The sequence below is a fragment of the Cervus elaphus genome, chromosome 18 (assembly GCF_910594005.1).
Source record: "Cervus elaphus chromosome 18, mCerEla1.1, whole genome shotgun sequence".
NCBI classification, from domain to species: Eukaryota; Metazoa; Chordata; class Mammalia; order Artiodactyla; family Cervidae; genus Cervus; species Cervus elaphus.
The window spans coordinates 84827939-84849213 of NC_057832.1; the positions used below are offsets into that span (position 1 = coordinate 84827939).

At 38.6% G+C, this 21275-nt stretch overlaps 1 protein-coding gene across 4 annotated transcripts in view; it reads right to left on the reverse strand.

Moving 5' to 3' along the window:
* Positions 1-21275, reverse strand: part of HECW1 (HECT, C2 and WW domain containing E3 ubiquitin protein ligase 1) — a 443378-nt gene that overhangs the window by 134168 nt on the left and 287935 nt on the right. For all 4 annotated transcript variants that reach the window (XM_043873248.1, XM_043873250.1, XM_043873249.1 and 1 more), the window contains one exon: positions 19831-20000. In XM_043873248.1, coding sequence (XP_043729183.1) covers positions 19831-20000 — 170 coding nt within the window. The remainder of the gene's footprint in view (positions 1-19830; positions 20001-21275) is intronic.

A 21275-nucleotide genomic window follows, 5' to 3' on the forward strand; every position in this document is an offset into this window, starting at 1 on the left:
CATGTTCACCACCACTATTCTGGTCCAAGATTCATCGTCTCCCACTTAGCTTCTTCAATTGCTTCCTAACTGATGCCCTTTCTCCACCCACACCCCCACACCCCTCACATGTGTCAGTACTGTGAAAGTCTTATTTAACATCTCACCAGCATTAGATATTGATCTTCATTTTAGCCATTCTGGTGGATTTGCAGTGGTATCACACAGTATTTTTAATTTTTAGTCCTGGATAACTATTTAAGTTGAGCACCCTTTTAATGTATTTATTGGCATTTGGACTTTCTCCTTTGTGAAGGGCCTGTTCAAGCGTTTGGTCCATTTTTCTGTTAATTTTGGTCCTTTTCATCTAGATTTAGAGAGATAGTCTGTGCATTTTAGATACCAATTCTTTGCTATCTAGATCTAGCTCAATATTTTTTGAGGTTTGCTTTCAATATAGAGTTTTGATGAACATTCTGAATTTTAATATCATCCAATGGATCAATTTTTTATTTTATGGTTAATGCTTTCTGTGCTCAACTTAAGAATTTTTTGGCTTCCACAAGGTCATGAAGTATTCTCACATATTTTGTTATGAACTGGAAGCTTTATTGTTATCATTTCATATCTAGATTTACAATCTCTTTGGAATGAACTTTTGTGTATCTTGTGAGACTGCATTTAAGGTTCATTTGTTCTCTATATGGTCAGCAAACTGACCCAACACCAAGTTTTGAATAGGCCATCTTTCCTTATTGTATTGCAATATTACCACTGTCATAAAACAATAACAATATGCATGTGCATCTACTTCTGGGTTGTAATCTATTCAGTTAGCTACTTGTCTGTTGGTGCCAATGTCATACTGTCTTTTTTTGGAGGCACCATGAGGCATGTGGGATCTTAGTTCCCCAACCAGGAATCGAACCCATGCCCCCTGCAGTGGAATCTTCCTTGGACCACCTTCACAAAAGTCCTGAATGCCATACCATCTTAATTCCTATGGATTTATATTTATCATGACATCTTGTAATAGAAGTCCTTCTGTGTCTCTTCTTCTACCAGATCCTCTTGCCTCTCCTGGGTCTCTTTCATTTCTATATAGATTTTTAGAATTAGCTTGCCAGTTAACATTAAAAATATCTCTTACAATTTTGATTGATGTTTCATCAAATTTACAGATCTGAGGAAAAACTAACAGCTTAACACTTTAATTTTCTAAGCCAACATATAATATGTCTCCTTTTATTTACTCTGCATTTAACTTCTCTTAGAAATACTGCAGTGTTCAATATAGAGATCATCCACATTTTTGTTAGATTTAGTCCAAGGTATTTAATGCTTTTTGATGCAATTCTAAATGGTATCTTGAAGTTGTTTAAAATTTCTATTTGCCTATAGAAATATAGCTTACATTGACTTTTATTTATTTAGTGACTTAACTAAATTCATATATTAATTTGAATAGTTTGTTGAGTCTTTTACACTGATACAACTGATACTTATACAATGTTATTTGAGAATAAGCATAGTCTTTCTTTCCAATTCTGATGGTCTTTTTCCTTATTGTATTGGCTGAGATATTGGCTGCTAATACAATATTAAATAAAAGTGGTTAAAGGGTTCGTCCTTGTCTTGTTCTCAATTTCAGGGAAATGTATTTCAATATTTTATCAAGTGTGATGTATGCTGTAGATTTTATTATCATTCTTCCTTTTTAAAATCAGATTGAAGAAGTTTACTTCTATTCTCTAGTTTTCTAAGAGCTGTTAAAAATCAGCAATGAATATCAAATTTTATTAATGACTTTTTCTGGATCTACTATAATAAACATAGTTTTCCTTATGCTGTCAATGTGGTGGCTCATATGGACTTTAAGCTTATACTTTAATAAAACATTTATAAAGAACAGAATACAGAAAACCATTGTTAAATAAAAATAATCCAAATATCCTAGAAAAATGTGAAAGAATTGTTTGTAATTGTTATATAGTTAAATTATGGATACTTGTTCACTGAAACAAGAGACTGGCATGGAATAAGTTCTCCTTATTCGGTGTCTTTGACCTGAATGTATCAATAGCTATAGTCACTCAACAGTGGTATTGAGCAGCTAAAACTCCAATACAAATTCTACCATCTTTCTGGCTGGAAGAACCAGGCAAAGGAGCTTGGGGCAACCAGCATTACCAGAGAATGAAAGAGGAACTTTCGGAAGAAGAGAGACAAATTTTGCTTATAAACCCAGCCCAAGTTTCTGGCCAATCCCAGAATCATAAAAGCAGAGGACAAATGAACTCAGCTTGCATTTAGGGCTTAAAGAACCAAACTGTGATCTAAGGTACTGCTTACCAAAGGCATGACAGTGTGAGCTTAACCAGTGTGCATGAGTTTAACCAAATGCATGACAGTGTGAGCTGAATTCAATGTTTTTCTAAGCAACATAACAAAATGCACAACGCTTTCTACATGGCATTTATAATATTCAAGGCATCATCCAGAATTACACAGCGTATCATAAAATGTAATCTATCACAATTATTCAAAGTCAAGAGTTTATCTTAGGGTTAATTCTAGCTGCTGTATATTTTAATAGTTTACACAAATGTATGATGATTTACATCCATCATTATAATATCATACAGAGAATTTCCACTTTCCCAAAAGCCCTCTGTGCTCTTTCTATTCGTCTTTCTCCTCTATAAAGTCCTGGAAACAACTGAACTTTTCATTCTCTCCATAGTTTTGTCCTGTCTAGAATGTCATATAGTTGTAATTATACAGTCTGCCTTTTAAGACTGGCTTCTTCACTTAATATGCATTTAAGGTTCCACCATGTCTTTTCATGGCTTGATAGCTCAAAATAACATTTCAATGTCTGGATGGACAATGGACAACTGTTTTATAACAGTTTATCCATTCAACTGCTGAAGGACATATTGGTTGCTTCCAAATTTTGGCAATTATGAGAGTAAAGCTTCTATAAATATTCATGGGCAGGCTTTAGTGTGGAGGTAAGTTTTCAAATTCTTTGGGTAAATACCAAGGAGCTTGATTGCTGGATCATATGGTACAAAAGTATGTTTAGTTTTCAAGAAATTGCCAAACTGTCTTCCAAAGTGGGTGTACCATTTTTGCACTATTGCCAGCAATATATGAGAGTCCCTGATGCTCCACATCCTCATCAGAATTTGGTGTTGTCAGTGTTCTAGATTTTGAGCATTCTAACTGGTGTGTAGTGGTATCTCATTATTGTTTTTGTTTGCATTTCCCTGATGACATATGATGTGAAGCATCTTTTCAAATGATTATTTGTCATCTGTCTGTTTTTTGGTTTTCTGTTGAGAACTTTGGCATGTTTTAAAATTTGGATACTTGGTCTCTTATTGTTGAATTTTAACAGTTCTTTGTATATTGTGGATAACATGCCTTTATCAGATGTTTCTTATGTAAACACTGTCTTCCAGTTTGTGGCTTTTCCTCTAATTCTATTGATACTGTCTTTCACAGAGCAGAAGTTTTCATTTTAATGAAGTCCAGCTTGTAAGTTATTTCTTTCACAAATTGTGTTTCTGATGTTGTATCTAAAAAGGCATCATTCTACCCAGGGTCACCTAGGTTTCCTCCTATTTTATTCTCTGGGAGTTTAATAGCTTTTCATTTTACACTCAAGTCTGTGATCCATATTGAGTTTATTTTGTGAAGAGTGTAAGGTCTATAACTAGATTCATTTTCTTTTTTTTTTTGCATCTGAATGTCAAGTTGTTTTGGCTCCATTTATTAAAGATATTTTCTATTTTCCATTGTATTGCCTTTTGCTCCTTTGTCAAAGACCAGCTGACCATATGGGAGGTTATTTCTGGGCCCTCTATTCTGTTCCATTGATTTACTTGTATGTATGTATGTATGCATGCATGTATGTTTTGGCAATACCACACTGTTTTGATTAGTGTAGCTTTACAGTAAGGTTTGAAGTTGGGTGGCATCAGTTCTAAAAATTTGCTCTGTTTCTTCAATACTGTGTTGGCTATTATGGGTCTTTAGCCTTTCCATATAAACTTTAGAATTTGTCAGCAAGTCATAGGAAGTCATAAAAATAACTTGCTAGGATTTTGATTGGATTGCATTGAATCTATAGATCAGGTTGGGAAGAACAGACATCTTTATATCTTCCTATACATGAACATGGGCTATATCTCAGTTTATTTAGCTCTTCTTTGATTCCATTCTTCAGTTTTGTGGTTATAGAGATCTTGTACATATTTTGATAGGTTTATATCTAAGTATTTCATGTGTTTTTAATTTCAAGTTTCATTTGTTCACTGTTGCTATATATAAATGCAACTGACTTTCTATATTGGTTCTGTACCCTGTAATCATGTTATAATTAGTTATTAGTTCTAGAAGATTTTTGTTGATTCTTTTTGATTTTCTACATAGACAATTATATAATCTGTGAAAAAGTTTTAAGTCTTCTTTCCCAATCTATATACCTTTTACTTCTTTTTCTTGCTTTATTCCATTAGCAAGGATTTCCAGTACAATGTGAAAAAGAGAGGTGAGGGGTTACATTGTTGCCTTGTTCGTGCCCTTAGTGGGGGAAACCTTTGAGATTACCACCATTAGTATGCTGTCAACTATAGAACTTTAAAATTGTAGAGATTCTCTATCAAACTGAAAAAGATACTTGCGGCTGCTGCTGCTAAGTCACCTCAGTTGTGTTTGACTCTGTGCAACCCCAGAGATGGCAGCCTACCAGGCTCCTCTGTCCCTGGGATTCTCCAGGTAAGAACACTTAGGCCCACTAAAAAACTGAGATCTACTTATAGGACTGTAAACATCCCCTCACACCTTACCACCATATTACTAAAGTTCTATTTACTGCTGTTTCTTTTCTTTAGTATGTTGTATCTGGCTATTAAGAAAAAACTATAAGCCACATCAAAAAGCAAAAAAAAATGAAGATACACACCAAGCAACAGAACCAGACATGGTAGGGATGTCATAAGTGCTAGACCAAGAATTTAGAACTGTGATTAATATAGGAAGGGCTCTAATGGACAACATGCAAGAACAAATGGGCAATGTGAGCAGAGAGATGAAAAACCTAAGAAAGACCCAAAAAGAAAGGATAGAGATTAAAAAAAAAAAACCATTACCAAAATGAAAAATGCTTTTGATGGGCTGATTTGTGGACTGGACACAGTTGGGGGAAAAAACCTGAGCTAGAGATATATCAGTAAAATTCTGACTCTCAAAATAAAAAACTGGGAAAAACAAACACTGAAAAGAATAGAACAAAACATCCAAGGACTGTGGGGCAACTACAATAGGAATAACATATATATAATGGGAATACCAGAAGGAGAAGAAAGAGAAAAAAGAACAGAAGAAATATAGAAAATTACAGTGATGAAAATTTGCCCAAGTTAATGTCAGACACTGAACTACAGATTTAGGAAGCTTGGGGAACACCAAGAAAGACAAATGTCTGAAAGTTATCACCAGGCATATTATTTTCAAACTACAGAAAATCAAATACAAAAAGTTCTGAAAGAGGCAAGAAGAAAAAACCATCTTACTTACAGAGGGACAAAGATTAGAATCATACTTGTCTTCTCCTCACAAACAGAGGAAATGGCAACCCACTCCAGTACTCTTGCCTGGAAAATCCCATGGACAGAAGAGCCTGGTAGGCTACAGTCCATGGGGTCCCAAAGAGCTGGACACGACTGAGCAACTTCACTTTCACAAACAAAGCAAACAAGGAGAGAATGGAATGAAATGTGAAAAGTGGCTGAGAGAAAAACACACACACACACACATAATCTAAAATTCTGTACCCTGCAAAATTTTCACTTCTGAAATGTGAACGTCTTAAGTGTTTCTCTATATTTTTCCCCATTATGTGGGACAGGATGGCTACACGGGGCTGAAGGTATTTCTCTTCTCCCAGGTCAGTTAGGTTCTGATAATACTCCAGCAGGTTAGGCTCTGGTTAAATAATTTCCTGAGTACAGGCCTTGCTAAGAGCAGAGGGCTCTGATGTACTTTGAAAATGCTTCCTTGTCCCCTCCCCTTGCTGGAAGCATAAGGGGAATTTTTTCTCTGATGTTTACTGTGAGAACCTGGTCAAGCTCCTGGAGATAAAATTACAATATTGTGGGGTCCACCCTACAGCTGGATTCTTTTGGAGTTTTTAAACTGTCAGAATGGTGCATATTGGACCTTCAACAATTCATCGCTGCTTCATGTGGTAGGTTTCTGCCAAGAGTCTCTGTTCTGGTAAGTTATGACTCCCTGTATTTGGCAGTCTGCCTCTCTGATCTTGGGTACCACAGTTCACTCTGTGTCCTCCCCTCTCTTTTAAATCTAGGTTGATTTTTCAGTCTGTTCAGATTTTCACCTGTTAGGATGGACTGGCAACTTCTAAGCTTCTTGCATGTGGAACCAGAAACTGGAAGTTGCTGAAACAATTTTTAAAATGAAGAACAAGGGCTTTGCTGGTGGCTCAGTGATAAAGAAAACACCTGCCAATGAAGGATACACAGTTTCAATCCCTGGTCCTGGGAGATCCCGCATTCCACAAAGCAATCAAGCCGGTGCATCACAACTATTGAGCCTGTGTTCTAGAGTCCATGAGCCACAACTACTAAAGCCCACATGCCCTAGAGCCCGTGCTCTGCAATAAGAGAAGCTACCACAGTGAGAAGCTGTCACACTACAACTAGAGAGTAAACCCTGCTCGCTGCAACTAGAGAAAAAGCCTGCACAAGAAAGAGCCAATAAATAAATAAATAAGAATTCATATATATATATATATATATATATATATATGTATATATATTAAAGAACAAAGTTTAAAGACTTTTTCTACTGGTTTCAGGATTTACCAGAAAGGTACAGTAATCAAGTCAGAGTCACAAAGATGAAAAGAAAGACAGAGTGCTCAATGGTATGAAATAGAGAGCCCAGAAACAGACCCACACATATTTGTTCAACTGAAATATGACATGGGTACCAACACAGTACAGGAAGCAGAAAAGTCTTTTCAGCAAAAGGTACTGGAACTACTGAACATCCATGTGGAATAAATGAAGATCAACCTTTACTTCACACCATATACAAAAATTAACTGGAAATGGATCCAAGAAGCATATTTTAAAAAGTTAAAACTATAAAACTGAAAACTAACCAAACTGATCAGTTGGATCACAATCTTGGATCACAGCCTTATCTAACTGAATGAAACTATGAGCCATGCTATGTAGGGCCACCCAAGATGGACAGGTAATGGTGGAGAGTTCTGACAAAAACGTGCCCACTGGAGAAGGGAATGGCAAACCTCTTCAGTATTCCTGCCTTGAGAACCCCAGGAACAGTATGAAAAGGCAAAAAGATAGGACACTGAAAGATGAACTCCCCAGGTTGGTAGGTGCCCAATATACTACTGGAGAAGAGTGGAGAAATAGTTCCAGAAAGAAAGAAGAGGCTGAGCCAAGGCAGAAACAATGCCCAGCTGTGGATGTGACTGGTGATGGAAGTAAAATCCAATGCTGTAAAGAACAATATTGCACAGGAACCTGGAATATTAAATCCATGAATCAAGATAAACTGGAAGTGGTCAAATAGGAGATGATGAGTGAACATTGACATTTTAGGAATCAGTAAATTAAAATGGGCCAGAATGGACAAATTTAACTCAGATGACCATTATATTTACTATGGCAGGCAAGAATTCCTTGGAAGAAATGGTGTAGCCCTTAGAGTCAACTAAAGAGTCCAAAATGCTGTACTTGGGTGCAATCTCAAAAATGACAGAATGATCTCTACTCACTTCCAAGGCAAACCATTCAAAATCACAGTAATCCAAGTCTATGCCCCAACCAATAATGCTGAAGAAGCTGATGTTGAATGGTTCTATGATGACCTACAAGACCTGCTAGAACTAACACCCCCAAAAGATGTCCTTTTCATCATAGGAGACTTGAATACAAAAGTAGGAAGTCAAGGATACCTGGAATAACAGGCAATTTTGACCATGGAGTACAAAATGAAGCAGGGCAAAGGCTAATAGAGTTTTGCCAAGAGAACACACTGGTCATAGCAAACACCCTCTTCCAACAACACAAGAGAAGACTCTACACATGGACATTACCAGATGGTCAACACAGAAATCAGATTGATTATATTCTTTGCCGCCAAAGGTGGACAAGATCTATACAGTCAGCAAAAACAAGACTGGTAGCTGACTGTGGCTTAGATCATGATATCCTTATTGCCAAATTCAGATTTAAATTGAAGAAAGTAGGGAAAACCACTAGACCATTCAGGTATGAATTAAATCAAATCCCTTACAATTATACAGTGGAAGTGACAGATAGATTCAAGGGATTAGATCTGATAGACAGAGTGCCTGAAGAACTATGAATGGACGTTTGTAACACTGTACAGGAGGCAGTGACCAAAACCATCCCCATGAAAAAGAAATGCAAAAAGGCAAAATGGTTGTCTGAGGAGGTCTTACAAATGGCTGAGAAAAAAAGAGAAGTGAGAGGCAAAGGAGAAAAGGAAAGATATACCCATCTGAATGCAGAGTTCCAAAGAATACAAGGAGAGATAAGACAGCCTTCTTCAGTGATCAATGCAAAGAAATAGAAGAAAAGGATAGAATGGGAAAGAGTAGAGATCTCTTCAAGAATATTAGAGATACCAAGGGAACACATCATGCAAAGATGGACACAATAAAGGACAGAAATGGTACGGACCTAACAGAAGCAGAAGATACTAAGAAGAGGTGGCAAGAATACACAGAACAACTATACAAAAAAGATCATCATGACCCAGATAACCACGATGGTGTGATCACTCACCTAGAGCCAGACATCCTGGAATGCGAAGTCAAGTGGGCCTTAGGAAGCATCACTATGAACAAAGCTAGTGGAGGTGATGGAATTCCAGCTGAACTATTTCGAATCCTAAAAGATGATGCTGTGAAAGTGCTGCACTCAATATGCCAGCACATTTGGAAAACTCAGCAGTGGCCACAGGACTGGAAAAAGTCAGTTTTCATTCCAATCCCAAAGAAAGGCAATGTCAAAGAATGTTCAGATTACCGCACAATTGCACTCATCTCACATGCTAGCAAATTAATGCTCAAAATTCTCCAAGCTAGGCTTCAACAGTACATGATCCATGAATTTCCAGATATTCAAGCTGGATTTAGAAAAGGTAGAGGAACCAGAGATCAAAAAAGCGAACATCCATTGGATCACAGAAAAAGCAAGCGAATTCTAGAAAAACATCTACTTCTGCTTTAATGACTAGGCCAATGCTTTTGACTGTGTGGAACACAACAAACTGTGGAAAATTCGTAAAGAAATGGGAATACCAGATCACTTTACCTGCCTCCTGAGAAATCTGTATGCAGGTCAAGAAGCAACAGTTACAATGGGACATGGAACAATGGCCTGGTTCAAAATTGGGAAAGGAGTACGTTTAGGCTGTTTTTAACTTATATGCAGAGTACATCATCCAAAAGGCCAGGCTGGATGAAACACAAGCTGGAATCAAGATTGCCAGGAGAAATATCAATAACCTCAGATATGCAGATGACACCACTCTTATGGCAGAAAGTGAAGAACTAAAGAGTCTCTTGATGAAAGTGAAAGAGGAGAGTGAAAAAGTTGGCATAAAACTCAACATTCAGAAAACTAAGATCATGGCATCTGGTCCCATCACTTCATGGGAGATAGATGTGGAAACAATGGAAACAGTGACAGACTTTATTTTGGGGGGGCTCCAAAATCACTGCAGATGATGACTGCAGCCATGAAATTAAAAGACACTTGTTCCTTGGAAGAAAAGTTATGACCAACCTAGACAGCATATTAAAAATCAGAGACATTACTTTATTGACAAAAGTCCATATAAGTCAAAGTTGTTGTTTTTCCAATAGTCATGTATGGATGTGAGAGTTGGACCATAAAGAAACTGAATGCTGAAGAACTGATGTTTTTGAACTGTGGTGTTGGAGAAGACTCTTGAGAGTCCCTTGGACTGCAAGGAGATCCAACCAATCACCCCTAAAGGAAACCAGTCCTGAATATTCATTGGAGGGACTGATGCTCAAGCTGAAGCTCTAATGCTTTGGCCACCTGATGCAAAGAACTGACTCATTGGAAAAGACCCAGATGCTGGGAAAGATTGAAGGCAGGAGGAGAAGGGGATGACAGATGATGAGGTGGTTGGATGGCATCCATGACTCGATAGACATGAGTTTGAGCAAGCTCTGGGAGTTGGTATTGGACAGGGAAGCCTGATGTGCTGCAGTCAATGGGGTCACAAAGAGTTGGACATGACTGAACAACTGAACAGAATGAAAATTATAGAACGCCTAGAAGAAAACTTAATAGTTATCCTTGTTAACTTGGGTAGATTTAGATAGAATGCAGAAAACATGAATCAAGAGAAAATTACCTGATAAGCTGGGCATCATAAAAATATAAAACATTTTGTCTTTAAAACATAGTATAATAAAAATGCAAGCCATAGATTGGGAGAAAATATTTGTAAAATAGGTATGTGGCAAAGAACTTGAATCAGAATATATAAAGAACTCTCAAACCTAAGTTAGATATCTCTAAATAACTCTCAAAAGAAGATGTTCAGATGGCCAATAAGCAGATGAAAAGATGCTCAACACCATTAATCATCACAGAAATGCAAAGTAAAACCACATTAAGTTACCATTTAACATCTACTAGAATAGCTAAAATTAAGAAAGAATACCAAGTGTTTACGAGGACACAGAATAACTGGAACTCTCAAACACTACTGGTGGGAATATGAACTGGTGCAACCACACTGAAAACCCACTAAAATGATCCAGCCAGTCCACTTCTAGGTATTTCTTGAGAGAAAGAAGACTTGTACCTGCATATTCATAGCAGCTTTGTTCACAGTAATCAGTATCTGGAAACAATCTGAATGTCTATCAGCAGATAAGTGTATAAACAATATGTGGTGTAGCCATACAATTGCATGGTACTTGCAGCAAAAAGAACAAACTGGGCTTCCTTGGTGTCTCAGATGGTAAAGAATCTGCCTTGCAATGCAGGAGACCAGAGTTCAGTCCCTGGGTTGGGAAGATTCCCTCGAGAATTGAATGGCTACCCACTTCAGTACTTTTGCCTGGAGAATCCCATGGACAGAGGAGGCTAATGGGCATACACTCCATGGGGTCACAAGAGTTGGACATGACTGAGCGACTACCACATACATAAAATTGTCATAACTTAAACAGTTTTAAATAAATGCAGTTTTTTCACTTGTATGTAATAAATTGTATTTACGTATGTAAGTTATTTCCTAATAAAGATAAAAATAATCATGAAAGGAGGATTAAAGACCAAAGGAAAAAAAAAAAACCCTTATAATGCCAAACCCTGAATCTGTGCACTGCTTTTCTATTTGCAGTTAGATACTTCACAAAAAATTCTGATACTCACAATTACCAGTAACAGGAAGATTTTTGTTGTTTTGTTAGATAATTAAATATTTACCATTATGGGAGATTTTAAGCACATTATCCATATGCAATTTTCCTAACTAGATATCATTTGGTACAATTGTCACACATGGTGGAGAGCATACAGCTTCATGACTCTGAACAAGAAATCAACAGCAGTGATCAGGAACTGGAGACCTTTTTGAAGTCCTATGTAGATATATACCAGACACTGGAGGGAAGTTCATGAACTATAAATTATGTGGACTTCTGGTAATGGTGGCACACTCCTGTGAACAAGTTTTGTGTCTAATTGCTTCCTGGGTGTTTTATAATTGTCAGATTTGTAGGAAGCCTAGTACAAATCATAACAGAGAGCACTAGTTACTCCCTTTCTTGTTCAGCTGGAGTTCAGCAAATGATGGCAACACTCACTGTTGCCAGAGAAAAACTGCTACATCAATTGAGCTTTTAGTATTCTTAGAATAAACACAATTTGGTAAAGTATTAGCCTTTTTATGTTCCTGGATTCAATTAGCCAATGTTTTGTTTAGGATAATTGCACAGATTCATGAGAGTTTGGAATGTAATTTGCCTTTCTTGTATTGACCTTGTAAGATTTTGGTATCAAAGTTTTGTTGGTTGTATAAAACAAGTTTGCCTTATAAAACAAATTTCTTTTCTTTGGAAGAATTTGCACAAGATTATTGTTATTTCAATAAATGTCTGGGAGATTTCAACAGTGACAATTCTAGCCTTAGAAATTTCCTTGTGGAAGGGTTTTTAAATTACATACTCAAGTTCCTTAATAGACTATTCAGCATTTCTATTTATTGTTGTGTAAGTTTAGTAAGATAATTGCTCTAGGAATTTTCCATTCAAATTTATTAGCATAAACACTATACTATATACTTATTTTTAAATAAATTTAAGAACACTACATTTTGATTTTTGTTAATTTTCTATATATGCATTTCTCTTCTAATTCAGTGATTTTTGCATTTGTCTTCATTATATTAGTATACTTCCCTCTGCTCTCTTTTTGTTTGATTTGCTCTTAATTTTGTAGCTTATTCATATGTGAACTCAGAACACTGATATTCAGCTCTTTTCTAATTAAGCTGCATCCTGCAAGTTCAGATATGTCCTATGCTCATTATTACTTAAATAATAAATTCAAAATATTTTTAAGAATACATTTTGTTGTGATTTCTTCTTTGACTCATAGACTTTTAAGGCGTATTTTTTGCTTAATTTTCAAGGCAGTGGACATTTTATATTTATCTTTTTATTGTCTATGTCTAGCTTTTTATGTTTGAAAACATATACAAAGTACTTAAAATCTATGTCTAAAAAACTCCAATAATAAGCCTCCTTGTGTCTGTTTTTATTGTTACTGGGTTTAAATTATTTTATTTAATCAGAGACTGACTGAGTTGTTTGAGCTGTCTTCAAGTTTTCTACCATAGGTTGGCCCTGATCATATACTTATGGGCTTCCCTGGTAGCTCAGCTGGTAAAGAATACACCTGCAATGCAGGAGACCCTGGTTCAATTCCTGGGTCGGAAAGATCCCCTGGAGAAGGGATAGGCGACCCTCTCCAGTATTCTTGGGCTTCACTAGTGGCTCAGTCAGTAAAGAATCCACCTGCAATGTGGGACACCTGGGTTTGGTCCCTGGCTTGGGAAGATCCCTTGGAGGGAGGCATGGCAACCTATTCCAGTATTCCTGCCTGGAGAATCCCCATGACAGAGGTGTCTAGTGGGTCCCAGTTGCAAAGAATCAGACACAACTGAGCAACTGAGCACACACAGATCATATAGTTAGACAGCCAGAGTTCACCTAAGAATCTGGGGTTTTCTAGGTCACCTCCTCCTTGGAGGATCCAGAACTCCTAGTTTGTCTTTTCAGTACCATGAGATTACATCAAACTCCTCTTAAACCTTCAGTAGCTTTTCGCCTACCTTACTCCTCTTTTAAAAAGTATTAGCACCTATATGCAAGACAGAAAAAGAGACACAGATGTATAGAATAGACTTTTGGACTCCATGGCAGAAGGCGAGGGTGGGATGATCTGAGAGTACAGCATTGAAACATGTATATTGTCAAGTGTGAAACAGATCGCCAGTCCAGGCTGGATGCCTGAGACAAGTGCTCAGGGCTGGTGCACTGGGATGACCCAGAGGGACGGGATGGGGAGGGAGGTGGGAGGGGGGTTCAGGATGGGGAACACATGTAAATTCATGGCTGATTCATGTCAATGTATGGCAAAAACCACTACAGTATTGTAAAGTAATTAGCTTCCAACTAATAAAAATAAAGGGGAAAAAAAACCAACAAAGATAAAAAAAAAAGGTAGTAGCAGAAAGTTGGCTCACTTGCAATTCCTTTCTCTCCAGGATCTTAACCATATAAGTTCTGATTGTTTTAACCATTCTCATAGGTCATCACCACTTTTTAATTTTTGTCTTTTAACTGGCTTTTCTCATTGTTTTGTGACAGTGTGTCCATGAGAGCCAGAAGCAAAATCAACTGCTTTCATCTCAGTCTCTTTATAATCTATTCCACACATTGTCTGCATAAAAGCAGGACAATCTTTATAAAATTTTAATCAGATGCTTCCCTCCTCCAGTGACTTCTTATCACATTTACAATAAAATCCCAATCACTTCCCTGCCTCTCTCTGACACTTCATCTTATATCCGACCCTATCCCTTCCACAATTGACATCCTCCTGTTACAGTGACCTTCCTGCTGTTTAGACATGCAAGCTCGTTACACCCAGGACTTCACACTGGCTGTTTCCTCTGTCTGAGATGCACATCCAACCAGTTCTTCATATGTCTGGACTCTCAGTTCACATGACAGCAACTCAGAGAGGCCTTCCTGGAGCATAGAAATCTAAGGCGGCTCTACTCCACCAGACACATCATATTATGAGATGGTGTTTCCTTCAGGTTGAAAAGAAAGAAAGTGAAAGTGAAGTAGCTCAGTCATATCCGACTCTTTGTGACCCCATGGACTATAGCTTACCGCACTCCTCTGTCCATGGGATTTTCCGGGCAAGAGTACTGGAGGGGGTTGCCATTTCCTTCTCCAGAAGATCTTCCCGACCCAGGGATCAAACCCTGGTCTCCCAAGAGTACTGGAGGGGGTTGCCACTTCCTTCTCCAGAGGATCTTCCCGACCCAGGGATCACAGCCCTGGTCTCCCGCATTATAGGCAGACGCTTTACCAGCTGAGCACCAGGGAAACCTTAACATTCCGTGGCTTCTAATCCTCTAATCTTGTGACTAGACTCGAGTAGTAAGGGGATTAATTAACCCAGCTTTGCAAGTAGAAGCAGAGAGACTGGGTGGAGATGAATATACACCAGGGCCCCAGGCCCAATTTTAATATCTGCTCAACCTGCTTGATATTTCTGAGACTCCACTTTTAGGAATTCCTTGTTTTATTTAGAGGTAGAACTATATTCTGTATATAAGCATGCTGAACAGATAACCCAAAACTCATTAGTTGCTGCTGTTTCTGTTTAACTTCTCTGTGAAGCTATAATCTTATAAACGCTCATTATATCCATCTTGGAAAGTAAACAGATCTAAAAATCAAGGAGAGTGTTCCCAGGGTGAAAAAAAGTTTCTAATTACAGTAATAATAAAAAAAAGAGGAGATAAATCAATCAACTTGGAAATCTTCATTTTAATTTTTTTAGTTTGCATTAAATTTAATATCTATTTCTCTCCATTTTCCCTTATTTAAAAATTCTGATTGTAACTTTAATTTTTCTAAGATTTAGTAGGTTTTAATCAGCAAAAATATGTTTCAAGTTTGAACTTGCATAAATTTGAAAAAATCACATAAGACTTTAATGAAACATTAATCATAGAAATAAATTTAGCATTTAAACTACATGTTAAAGGGTATTCTTGCTCTTTACTGTAAGCAACATCAATTATTTCTCACTGAACATCGCTGGAATGTTAATCAGAAAATACAGAAAGTAGGACACTTGGTCCTCATTTACCTTCTTGCATAGAGATTTACTGACTTGCATAAATCCAGTAGGAGCAAGGAATCTTCATTTCACTCACCATGGGTTGCAGTGTGAGACCCAGAAGCCAACATTAGTTTTCCCTTGTAAGGAAATCAGGAAACCACGCAATGTGTGTGATTAAAGTAAACCCAGCCCAGCTGCCATCTCACGTCCGTGCATACCACAAGCTACCCACGAGACATTTCTGACCTGCACCCTAAGTGTCTGTGGATGCCTTGGTACCTTTGCATATGCACCTGGAATGCCCTCCCTCTCCCCCAAAATGTCCTACCACTTGTCAAGACCCAAGTCCAAGAGTGCAGCCTCTGTGAGGTCTTTCCTCAGTGCTTTGCAGCATTCTGTCTACACCGTGATTAGGACATTTATTTCACTGTATTGTTCCCTTCCATGTGCCTGTGGGGTCTTATCTATCAATCGTTTTTGTGTCCTTCCTGCCACTTCAACCTCTATTACAGAGTAGATGCACAATAAATATTTCTTAAATCAATGAATAATCAACCATGAGAACGTCACCTTGCTTTCCCCATATTAAAAAATTCATTTATCCTTCAAACTTATTCTCCAGAAGTAGGCATTCATACAATTAGCTGGAAAGAACAATTAAAGCTTTTGGTAATTGACTTTGGCCTTATCACTCAATGCTGTCGATGTCAACTGATTTTTTCCACCTAAAATAAGAGGACATATAATGGTCATTCTGAGTATCTGATACAGGCTGTAGATACTTTCTCCAGAATTTATTCACAACCACCTATGCACAAAACTGATCAATATCAGGCTCTGAACTGGTTCAAATTCTGGTTCTGTCATTTACCAGCTGTATGATCTTAGGAAAATCACTTAATTTCTCTGTGTCTTGAGTTCTTCATCTTTCAATGGGAATTACAATAGTACATATCTTAGACGGTTGTTATGAGGATGAAATGAGTTAATTAAATAACACGTTTAGAACATGGCTTGGCATAGTAAGCCTTATAGAAACTACCAGGATTAGGCTCTAGGAACTGGAGGTATCAAGATAAATCGGACAGGATTTCTTTCCTTGAGGAGCTCAAAGTCTAATGAAGAAGACAGCTGTGCAAATAAAAGACACTCTGGCAGAGTCTGGACAAAGGGGCAGAGGGCGGAGCACTTTCCCTCTGAGGCCTAGGAGAGGGCACCGGGCAGGAGGTGGTATTTTAGGTGAGAATCTGTGTATAAGTGGGAGTCACTGGTTGCATTAGTTGAGGATGTACATTTTAGGCAGATGTAAGCAAAGACACAATTTACGTAGCCATGTGAAAGCAGCCACTGGGAGTCACTTCAGTACAGAGTCAGAGGTGAATGGTGCTGGAAGTACAACTGAAGCGCAGTGCAGACACGATAAACCAGTTTATTCAGCACCCATGTTCACTGTCTCTTCCCCTGCCCTCCCTGCTGGAGGGGGGAAGTGAAACATTAGATCTTCCCAAACAGGTGAGGTCCTGTGACAGTTAATAGGGCTTTTGCTGAAAAGGGCGTCTCCTACAGGATAAAAAGTGAAGGCCTTTCAAGAAGAAAGTTTCTTTTTTTTTTTTTTTTGTTTTGCTTTGTCCCTACCTGGGACTTGGGTTTGAGGCTGTCAGACAGGAAGAGGACAGCCATCTGCTGCGGTATAGTAGGAATACCCAGAAAGCTCGGGTCCCTGGGGGCCGTGCTCAGCAGCTGCAAGGCCTGCACACCTCCCTCTGGACTTCCTGTTTGTGAGAAATATCACAGCTGGCCAGGCTTTCTCTAGTTCAGAGCCAGAGGCATCCCTAACTGACACAAATGGTAAACAAGGCTGGGTCATCGAAGGCCTCAAATGTTCTCCACTGGGGCTGAGACATCCACATTTGAGCACTGGGCACTCTAGGCTCATTTAGGGGCTTTGAAAATACAGCTTTGCAGTACCACAAACCACACTGTTTTAAATCACAGCTCAGCCAGTTACTCTGCTGGTTAACTTGAGAAAGCAAGTGAAACAAGCTCCCTTCTTGTGAGGGAGACATGTGGTAGAACTTATTTCGGGATGCAAACCTTTGCCACAGCATGCTCGAAAGACCCGAGTAGGTCAAGAGCAGAGGAAGAGTGAGAGTTTGCTATGTCCTTGCAGAGCAAAATAAATCTCAACTAAAGATTCAGAAATAGTTTCAGAACCTAAAGTGAATCTAGTTGACATTTTTAGCCAAAACATATTCTGATGGTGCTGGATTTTATAAATGCTCTTTGAGACTTATAATACCTTTATGACTAAAGGTCTTAGTACAAGCTGCTCTAAAGTTCTTCAGAAGAAAGAGGCTTTTTTCTTTTCATGTGCTATAAATTTCTGTGGCATCTTGTATTCCCAGGAATGCAGTGAGAAGTCCATAAATAACTGCCAAGAATAGCCAGGAATGTAGGAACAAATAATTTAAGATTCATGACTCCATGCGAGTGGCACTATGAGTGCTTTCAGTCTATTGATAACCAAAGTAGTAAGAAGTTCAAATGCAACTCTATTTCCCTGATGGTCACCTTCTACAAAGCGTGTGCAGTGCTCAGACATGTCCTACTCTTTGCCACCCCATGGATTGTAGCCTACCGGGTTCCTCTATCCATGGAATTTTCCAGGCAAGAATATTGGAGTGGGTTGCCATTTCCAACTTCAGGGGGTCTTCCGACCCCAGACTCAAACCCAGGTCTCTTGGGTCTCCTATGTTGGCAGGTGGATTCTTTATCACTGCGCCACTTGGGAAGCCCCTGTAAAGCCTAATTAAGCCTAGGAAGCAGAAAATGAAAAACCTTTGTCCCCAAATATCTACACTTTCTTGTCAAGGATGCTTGAAAGTTCTGCATCAGAGATGATCTACTTTGAAGAATAAAAGAAGAATCTTGTCCAAAGTGAGTGCCTAGGATCCATCAGCACCAATCTGATAAGGAAAATCTGATGCTCAGATTGAGGATAACTGATTTCTCAAAGTTATACAAGTAATAACTGGCCAAGCTGGGATTTGAACCAAGGTCTGTGTCACTGCAAAGCTATACTTTTAACTCCTACATTATATTGTGGCACTTTCATGTCCTAAGCCCCCCCCTGTTCCTTAAGCCACACAATTTGCAGATTATCCCCTCAAGCTAAAGAAGGGAGCTAGGCAGTCAGTGGGGGTGACAACTTCCTGCTAGTTCTCTCGGACAAGACTTAGTCACTGTGAGGCTGAGCCAGATGAGGCCTTGTTGAGGAACCTCCTCGCTCCTAGCTGGTAGAGGAGACACATGTAGGAGAAGAAAATCAACTTCATCAGATGAAACAAACCATTCAAAGCTCCAGCAAGGTGCCTAGCACCGTGCAAACCAGGAAGATGGTGTGAACGATTTAAAGCTATTTAGTATGCAACCCCAGTGTTATTCTAGGGCTTGTTTTACCTGTCCCAGGAACCTGACAAATGTCAGAATCTTTGGAACTGGTCCAGACAGACACAGTTTAAATTTGTCACTCTCACTTAAGGACCACATGTGTGGGAAGTGTGTGAGAATGCTTGGATCAAATGCATTTCTTCCTACTCCCACACAAAGGCAGAGAGAGGGTGTTCTGGTGCAGGCTCAGAATCAGATGAAGAGGCTATTACAGTTGTCCCCTCAAGTACCCACCAAGACATGGAAACAACTTAAATGCCCATCAACAGAGTAATGAATAAAGAAAATGTGTTACATGCATACAATATAGTATTACTTAGCCATAAAAAAGAATGAAATAATGCCATTTGCAGCAACATGGGTGAATGAGCTTATCTACAAAACATAAACAGAGTCATAGACATATAAAACAAATTTATGGTTACCAGGGGGTAAGGGCAGAGGAATAACCTGGGAGATTGGGATATACACACTACTGTATGTAAAACAGATAACTAATAAGGACTTACTGTTTACCACAGGGAACTCTACTCAATACTCTAATGGCCTGTATGGAAAAAGAATCTAAAAAAGAGTGGATATATGTATAACTGATTCACTTTGCTATATTCTTGCTATATACTTGATTCAGTTTGCTATAACACAACAATGTAAATCAACTATACTCCAATAAAAATTAAAATAAAATAAATATAAAAAAACCACACTTCACCCACTTAAAAAAATCCCTGGGAGTTATAACCCAAAGAGAACATGGCCCCCTTCTAGGACCAAGAGAACCATGAACTTAGCAGAAGAGTTTGGGGCTCCAAGAAGGGAGGGAGTAGCACATGAGCTTATGGTCAGTCACTTCGCTTTTTCACTTAAGCCCTTTCTTCAGGGTCTGGGAACTCACCTCGGCCTGCCAGATGGGGTTCACAGTGTTGCCAATGATTTTGGATCGTCTCTCCTGTCCGTGGTGGGGGAGGGCAGGAAAGATGCTGTGCTTCCCAGGCTGAATAGAAATCTTCAGGTAAGGGTCTGGGTTGAAAAACATCCCTTTCTTCAACCCCATGGCCTGGAAATCTATAAAATAGAGGATAGTTTAATTTTATGTGTTTTAGCAAGGTTAAAGATTATCTGTCTGTGAAATTCTCCAGGCAAGAATACTGGAGTGGGTAGCCATTCCCTTCTCCAGGAGATCTTCCTGACTCAGGGATCGAACCCAGGTCTCCCGCATTGCAGGCAGATTCTTTCCTGTCTGAGCCACCAGGGAAGGCCCGAAAGATTATAGTAGGCTTTATACAAGGAGAAGAGTCCATCTGAAACACGGAAAAGATTTTCAATCTTGAACCACCATTTTTCACCTCATACAAAATATGGACTGATGTGTCTCCAGAATCCATTACATGGAACATTTACTGACGTATATTAAATTGGTTTGGTAAGAACTGCCTGTAACAAATCAATACTGGCATTGTGGTCACTATGCTTTTCAAGAGAGGACTGTTGACCCTTTCTGGTTTGGACTTCTGGTGCTCCTCAGGCAGGCTGGGATGAGGTTGAGGGTTACCTCAGGAGACCTGGGTGCACAATGAGGAAGGAAATCCATCTTCGAAAATTCAGTGGGTCTAGGTGAAAATTCTTCTTCAAGGTGGAGACAGAAAAACAAGGACTCTAGTCTCACAATAAATAGGATCTTCACTGAGTAAGGAAAGAGAGAATTAGGAGAAAAAAGAGAAAGATGAAGATTAAAAGAGTGAAGAGCAGGGGCACTGGAGGAAAGAAAAAAATCATGGCCTCCATGGAGCTAATGTACCTCAGTGAGGAGAGTTCTGAGGAGAGACCATGCTGTCAGGAGGAAAGGCTTTGAAAACTGAGCTGTTCCATGTAATTAAAAGTATCTGATCATGTATAATGTCATGCTATGTGTATGGGGGAGAGAGAGGTGATAGCAGTTTATGGCTGTTCTGCGACAATCTGAAATCATCTTATATTTATTGGAAATAAATTTATAATACCAAAAATATAGTTTAAAATTTTGTATTATTAAAGTATTTTCCAAAAAATTGTTTCTACTTATACATAAGTAAAAGAAACAGTTAAAAATACATTGTATTGATTCTTAAGTATGGTATAAGTTGTGAGGTGTTTGGAGGAATTTGTCACTGATGGAAAAAAGTACAGAAGTTCAGCTCAGTCATGTTTAACTCTTTGCAACCCCATGGACTGCAGCACTCCAGGATTCCCTGTCCATCACTAGCTCCCAGAGTTTGCTCAAAGTCATGTCCATCAAGTCAGTGATGCCATCCAACCATATAAGTGAAAGAAAAAGGTAAAAATACATTGGATTGATTCTCA